The 5,924-nt window shown below is 38.7% G+C and overlaps 1 protein-coding gene across 1 annotated transcript; it reads right to left on the bottom strand.

Moving 5' to 3' along the window:
• Positions 1 to 1,431: 1,431 nt before the first annotated feature.
• On the bottom strand, positions 1,432 to 4,653 carry oxld1 (oxidoreductase-like domain containing 1). The gene is made up of 2 exons (XM_084740898.1): positions 4,455 to 4,653; positions 1,432 to 3,295 (listed from the first exon to the last, which is right to left on the bottom strand). The coding sequence occupies exons 1-2, from the start codon at positions 4,503 to 4,505 to the stop codon at positions 2,909 to 2,911; spliced, it is 438 nt and encodes a 145-aa protein (XP_084597024.1). The 5' UTR covers positions 4,506 to 4,653; the 3' UTR covers positions 1,432 to 2,908.
• Positions 4,654 to 5,924: the final 1,271 nt, after the last annotated feature.

Here is a 5,924-nt window from a genome sequence, read left to right as displayed (position 1 = left end):
TTGTATGTCATGCCAGTCAGTGATGCAAACATCTGAAAACATGAATCAGTAACCTGAAGTCACTGACATGTTGGGTGAATATCACACAGTGGTATGACGCAAAGTGGCATCGGCACTAATCTGTGTCCAGTTCTTTCCACCACGTCAGAGTCGCTGGGTACAGCGCCGGTGTATATGATCAGTTAGTAATCCTCCATATAACCCAGATCAAAGAATAACTGCAGGCAGGAGCTGCCCACTGGTACCCGAGTAATCAGGACTTAAAGTGCATCACTGTTAACCAGACTACTGCTGACTCAGTCAGGGAGATCAGGGTCAGCATCACCTCAGAAAGTGGCCCTGTGGGACTGAGAGACGTACAGACGGCAGCCTGAATTCACCTCAGCTGACTGACAGACGTCATTCTGACATCTGAACGTGCCTGGCCTCTTTTCAGATATGATCCACCTGGTTATTACCTCTGAGGCCTCCTTTCTTATCCAAAAACTCATTTAGATCAATAGAAAATGTGAATTTCATACATTTAAAATGACATATTTTCCATTTAAACAGCCAATATTGAACTTATTCACATATATTACATATGTTAGTAAAACTTATTTAACTGTCAAACTTAAAGCAACCAATTAAATGTACTGAATTTTGTTTTCATTCAGTTGTTCTGTTTGATAACTGCTCCTTTATTATTATTATTACTGTGGTAAATGCAGTCTGACAGCTCTTCAAACTGTTCCTGAAAAAGAGCTGGTTGGTTGAACATGTTGAATAAATCCACACGATGATGAAATGAACAAGTTAAGAGGATCAGACAAAATATTTCATCCTCCTGAGAGCAGACAGACAGTTTTGTGTCTATCTGGCACCACCTGGTGGCTCCTCACTCTGCTGAAGGAAACAGTTCTTTAAACAGTTTGTTCATCTTAGAAGGAACATTTATTTAACAAACAGCTTTTAAAAATTTCAAATACATAATATAAATATACACTACAATATAATGTAGCAAATGATCAGTAAAGACATAAAAATAGACTTTTAACATTTCAGTTAAAACTTCAAACACACAAACACACTGATAAATAAAACAAATGTGCAAATGTGCTTCATGACTAAAGGAACGTGACAATGAATCAATGAATTACACAGAATCAGACCAAAAAAAAAAGATAAGAAAATGAAGAAAAAATAAACCACATGGATCTTTTGAGATGAGACCTAAAGATATTATCTGGTATGTTGATTTTTTTAATAGTGACAACTTTTTTTTTTTTTTTAAATATCTGGACTCGCCACACAAAAAACACGGCACTTCAAGCATCTCATAAACTAAACCCAAAAAAGACCAATGTGGTGACAATTCAGATGTTCTTGAAATGTAACAGGTCACGTTTCAAGTTGGAACTTAAAGCTACACCGTACAGAGGGATTTGCTACAAAACGAGATGAATATGTTGGCAAGGTCTGTTGAGCCTCACATCACAGTTTAAATTTGATGAAGGCGACTCTCTTTTAACTTGGTTAGATCACCATGGTAACTCATGCTTCACACACTTAAGCGCCTGTAAAAAGCACCGCCGTTCCATTCATTATTTTCCTGATGATGTTCTCTATGAGGGATAAAGAGTCTCGGCAGAAGAAAGATGTTATACATGCAGACTTGCTGAGCTATACATTAGTGTGTCACCAAAGCAAAAACGGTCTGCATCACGTTGCCACGGGAACGTTCATGCATTCAGCTGGTGATGCAGAAAAGCACTTTTCCCCATTTTCTTCAGGTAAAATTAACACTTAAACACAGTGAATCATCCAAACACTGAAAGAATGACGAGGAAACTATGGACGACTTTGAATGATGGTCTTCTTTGCTGCTGAGTCCATTTTGCACTGTAGCTAATATAACATTTATCATGGATAATATTCAATCAAGAGAATTAATTTCAGTTTGAGCCAAAAACACTAGAGTGATTTCCACGTATCCTTCATTATGGGCTGGTGTCAGACCTTTTGAGTAGCATGTTTAAATATCTTGTGTGAATTTTAAAGTTTAAGAGCTCTAATGTGAAGCTGTCACATTAGAAATAAACAGGAGGCATTGAGAGTGCATTGAGTTGATGAGTCATTTACTGCCAGTATTCCTCTCTTGCATTATTTGCAGCATCACTGTTGCTTTTTGCTGCAATAATGTTTTATTACTTCACATCTCTCCATTATAACAACCTGTTCCTCTTGACTGAAGTGGGCGGCGCACTACTGGTCCATTTTGTGCTTAAAAAGAAAATGCCCCCTTTTTATAGGAACATGCATGCAGTTGGGCAAACTACAAAGAAAGTGTAATAACTTAATTTTTACTTACTACTCCTTTAAAAAGTAATTAGATTTCTTTGCTTCTTACTTGGTATCCTAAGCTGAACTGCTGATCCAGTGAACTGTTAAACCTCGAAGTTTTATCTGTCCAGATGTTGGCTGTGGTGGAAACAAAGTTGACCTGTTTAAGTGTGGACTTAGATTAGATTCTATCACCGCAGATTCTCTCTCGTGGAGACAAACAAGCTCAAAATATTGACAATACTTCCACCTGTGGACAGCATGCCTCTCTCCCTCTCCTTCATTCTCTGTTTAGTTTTTTGAGTAACGCATTACTGCCCAACAGTAGCTGAGATAGCTGTTGTCTCTGACTGGAGTTTTAAATTTTGTCAAGTAAGCTCACACAAAGAAAGACCTGGCTAAGTCGAACTCTCTTTGTAGCACAGCCCTCTGGTAGTTTGTGTCTGTTTTCTGAAATGTTCTGTAGACGTGAATTGTGCGATTCACAGCGGGAGGAAGTGAAAATGTGGAGGTAAAATCAGTGCCTGGAGTGTTATAAAGTGCTTACACTCAGTCAGTGAAAGGCTGCTGATTCCATGTCAGTTAATCATGTCTTTTTCAACAGTCTGATCTCCATCTTCAGGTATGTTTTAAGGTTCTCATCTAGGACGTTCTCCTCGATAGCGGCGAGCGCCCGGTTGCCTCCGTCGTGGTAGTACTCCAGCAGCTGCTCTGCGTGTTCGATCCACACACAGTTGTGGCAGCCGCTCATGCAGCAGTGGGTGGGAGCGGGCGGTGGACCCTGGTCAGGAGACCAGGTGGAGGTACTGTGGCTGTGTTCAGCTTCAGTGCACTCAGTCAGTGTGGATGGAGCAGATGAGTCCGGACCAGTCGAGAGACAGCGAACGGTGCCTCTGTGTAGACTTCTCCTCCACGACTGCAGACAGCAGTGATGGAACTGATGTTTCATGTGCAGCAGGGAGTAGATGCACAGCTGGAAAAAAGAAGCTTACGATGTTAGATGATTAAATATAATCATCTGGCTTCCCTCTTTTGGTTTTCTTCTGCTCTAATCTTTGTATTAAAATCTGAAAGAATTTTATTTTATTCAGGGTTCATGCAGCTTTTTAAGTGTAAAATTCAAACACAGGTACCAAGCCTTTATCATCACATCCTCGTTGTTACTATAAATGTATCTGCAAATTCCTGTATAACCCCAGAAATCAGTGTATATTTCCCCACTGTTTATTGTACCCTCTGTTCATATTAACTTTAACTGTATGTTTTGATCATAATCATTGAATGCTCACTAATTTCCTGAATGACAAATACGATGACTCAGTCTTTTCATTTCAAATGTTAGCTACAAGATTTTTGTTTTTTAAGTTATATACATTTTCTCTGAAATAACATACTGTAAATGATCAAATAGTGCAAACACATGATGATCTTACAGAATACGCCTGCTGTAGATTATGCAACAGCAGGGCCGGGCATAATCAAAAATCACAATATTTTGAACCAAATACCTCAGTACTGCAACAATACTGTAGAGATAACCATCAGTAATGTGGATATAAAGAGCAAGTGGGCGATTATGCAGTTTGAGAAAATTTTTAAGAAAAAAATTGACTATGAAAATAATTGTTAGTGTATCACTAGATTTTAAGTTGTTTTTTTTTTGCCAGAAAAAATGAAAACTGTAACGCAAAAATAATCATTCCCACTAATCGTGTCATATATCGCCACTTCAGTCAAAATAATCACAATAATATGCATTCATTTTACCATATCGTGCAGCTCTACCATATAATGACCATTAGCAACATCTGGGTCACAAGACACAGTCAAAAGCTTAGCGAAACTTTCCAAATCTTTGAAAGGGATCACTTGTTCACTAGTTAGCTAACATAAGCTACATAAACAGTTCAGCCTGCTCTGTCTTACAAATGAAACATGATGAATTCTTATTGGTCTTGAAATAGCTAAATGGTGTCTTTCCTTCAAAAATCACAAACAGGTGTTGATATAGTGAAGGTTGGGTCAAAGTCAACCTGTCAGATCTGTTAGCGTTAGAAAACGTTTGCTAGCTAGTTTAGTAACATTAGCTTGTCCAAAGTTAGCTCTACAGCACTGTTAGCTTAGCCACCAACCTTCTGTAAAGACAGCGACGGCCTCAACACGTTCACACCCAAACACAACATCGTCAGAGGAAACACGAAGCTTCGTTATGTGTCTCTAAGACTCATTTTCTTAAACTGCAGATTTCATAAAGTTTCTCCCTCCTGAACGTTACATCACTGCTTCACCTCTCTTGCAAGCTCCTTGCGTCACTTTACATTTTCCTCAACTGTGACCTCTGTGCTGCTTGTAAACAAAAACAGTGATTGGCCGACGGAACAAAATGTGACCAATCGAATAGCACGCCTCTAAATTTAAACCAATGGAAAGCGTCGAATGCTGGATGGGCGGTTCCTAAAAACACGGACTGCACTTCCGGTCTCTGTCCAGCAGGTGTCGGTATTTCATCAGTAGGGCTCATGTAATGACGCAATCTTTCACTACAGCTCATATAAATGATGTAATAATAATAATAATAATAATAATAATAATAATAATAATAATAATAATAATAATACATTTATATAGCACTTCATACATAACATGTATCTCAAAGTACTTCACAGAGTTGCATTAAAAACGAGGACAACAGTAGGAAAAATAGACATAAATACATGAATAAATTTAATAAAAATGTAATTTAAAAATCCAATAAACGGCAGAGAAATAAATGCACCGAAGAGCTGAAGTTTTACCACATTAACTTTAAATGCCTGCCTGAGTAAGTAGGACTTGAGGTGACTTTTAAAAATGTCAGCAGAGCTTTTGTGTCTAATGTAAGTGGGCAGAGTGCTCCTCTGTCTTGGAGCAAAGTTCACTCTACTTTAGGAACAGTTAAAATACCAGCATCAGAGGAGAGCTGGGAGAGAAATTCCATACAAATTAAAGGATAAAGACCATATATCAATACATATGTTTGTGAATATAAAAACAAATATTTGTTATCTGTTAATAAAGGCTATATTATTTGATAGTGAGCTTTTGTCATGAGTCAGAGGACTGTGACTTATGTTCATGTTTATTTTGTCTTGTTGCCATGCACCGCAGAACAGCCCGGCTAATTACGCCTAACTAGACTGTTTGCAGTTGACAGAGGGCATGTGCCTTGTCAGGGCCGTGTCAGTTACTGAGACAAGCAATATAATTTCCATTCAGGTGCACAGATCAACAATTTGACGAGGCCTCTGTTACGCTTCATTTAGTTTCCCTTGTTGTTTGCCATGACTGTGTCTGTTGCTATCCGCTATGACTGAGGTCAAGATCAGGAGTGATGAGGACAGAGGATTGAACCTCAGTCACATGACCTGGACTCAAGTCAAGATCTTCAGAACTTGGTTTGGACTTTAGCCTCGTCAATTAGAATGACTTCATATCATTTCCAAGCCCCAAAATTAAAAATTCTGCTTAAAAAATCTGTTACAGGAAAGTACGTCCTGCAGCAGGTAATCACGCTGTACAAACAAGAGGTAACGGTGTGTTTGGCAGCACTGAGGGGCAGATAG

This window comes from Lutjanus erythropterus, chromosome 17 (genome assembly GCF_056507025.1).
Source record: "Lutjanus erythropterus isolate fLutEry1 chromosome 17, fLutEry1.hap2, whole genome shotgun sequence".
Classification (NCBI taxonomy): domain Eukaryota; kingdom Metazoa; phylum Chordata; class Actinopteri; order Lutjaniformes; family Lutjanidae; genus Lutjanus; species Lutjanus erythropterus.
Note: the sequence above shows the minus strand (reverse complement) of the source record. Positions and strands in the feature narration are given on the sequence as shown.